The sequence below is a fragment of the Schistosoma mansoni genome, chromosome 1 (assembly GCF_000237925.1).
Source record: "Schistosoma mansoni strain Puerto Rico chromosome 1, complete genome".
Lineage (NCBI taxonomy): Eukaryota > Metazoa > Platyhelminthes > Trematoda > Strigeidida > Schistosomatidae > Schistosoma > Schistosoma mansoni.
This window is the reverse complement of record NC_031495.1, coordinates 7061337-7062871: the sequence shown is the minus strand read 5'-3', so window position 1 is coordinate 7062871 and position 1535 is coordinate 7061337. Positions and strand designations below refer to the sequence as shown.

Genomic DNA, 1535 nt, shown 5'->3' with positions numbered 1-1535 from the left:
ATCCAAACAAGTAATACGAAGTGAATTTAAACTTCACCCCATCGCACAAGCAAGTGGCTATCAGGACTCAGTGGCCGAGTGGATAACGCGATGGCGTTTGAAGCGAGGGTACTGGGTTCGAGTCCCAGAGTGAACATCAACTCTGAGATGCAGGTACATCCAGCTGACGAGTCCCAAATAGGACGAAACGCGCGTCCTGGATTCCACTGCTAGCCACTATCCATCTCTGCTAACTATGTTAGGGTTAGTTTCCAATTACAGTTGAAATTCATCGTCTTCATTGTTTCTACTATACCATGTGATTTAGTAAGTTAAGCTGATACACATATTTATGGCAACTATTAAAATGTATTTGACTAATTGAGAGAATTCATTCAAATAAATTTAAGATAAATCGGATTAAATTTACATGAATTTGCAAGTTAAGCGGGAAAATCGTAATTTTCTTTTTGGAAATATAACACTATTCATCAGTAAATATTATTACATTATTTCTATTCTATCTTTATAATCAGGAGGTCAATAAGAAGACAAAAGATTATATAGAAAATTATTCTGACGATTATGTGGAATGGTTTCCTCCATCAGGTCAGTAAATATATTTAATTTTCATCATCATCGTCATATATATACAGCTTGATGTTTGTTATATTGTTGATTTAACCAATTAAATTCCCGCCAAATTTTGCCTGCAGCAGCATCGTAACATTACACTGTATTTAACATATTCGTATATTATACAGTTAAATATCATGAACTTTGTTCTGAGTGCTAAAATGAAAGCCAAACTGTTGATATTTGTATAATTCAAGACAAAGGTTTTCAGTTGGTACATGCTTTAGTTTATCGGACAGATTCAAAAATATATTGTTAGTTTAATTACCAGCCAGTACATAAAACTAATAATCAAGCTTTAAATATTCTGTTTTTGCAAGTAGAATGTGAAGAGTGGCATGGAAATCAGATCCAGCAAAACAAATAAAGCACTGAACACATTTAGTGTGCACAGGACCTTTCCCATTAGGTGTACTGGTGCATACCTTCCAAATCAGTAAATAATGGTTCAGAAACCAAAAATGTTTAGATGGGGATGACTGAAACAACTCACGTCTTAAAGCCAACGCCGTCGAAAAACACTTTAACGAAGTTGTAGGTCACCTACTAATATTGTTGTTTTTGTTGTGTAAACGAATCTTCGATGTATGTATAGCTTCTACATTTTCCGTTCAATGTTCAAGTGTCGAAGATTGTGGGATTGTCTAGTATGCGTCCTGGTTGGAAGTACCTGAAGCGTGCAGTGTAATAAACGCACAACAAACGAATGTGCATAATCTATCCCTTGTAGGCTAGTCATTCACTTCTAACAAAAAATAGAGATATTTTGTTGTTTTACGGACTCTCGTCAACAACCATATACTAAGTTTAAACAAAGTCCACCTTTTAGTTGTTAAGTATTTAGTTTTTTACTATCATTTCATTTCGATTTTTCAGACCAAAGTGGGGATGGTACCACTTCTCTTAATGCTAAATATGGA

General features: G+C 34.8%; 1 protein-coding gene across 1 annotated transcript in view; it reads left to right on the top strand.

The window, feature by feature from the left end:
• Smp_124110 (putative smad nuclear interacting protein) overlaps positions 1 to 596 on the top strand; it is a gene marked incomplete at both ends in the record, with an annotated part of 27704 nt that extends 27108 nt beyond the window's left edge. Inside the window, one exon of the mRNA XM_018793112.1 lies at positions 516 to 596. Within this exon, the coding sequence (XP_018647657.1) occupies positions 516 to 596 (81 nt within the window). The remainder of the gene's footprint in view (positions 1 to 515) is intronic.
• Between the last annotated feature and the right edge of the window lie 939 nt (positions 597 to 1535).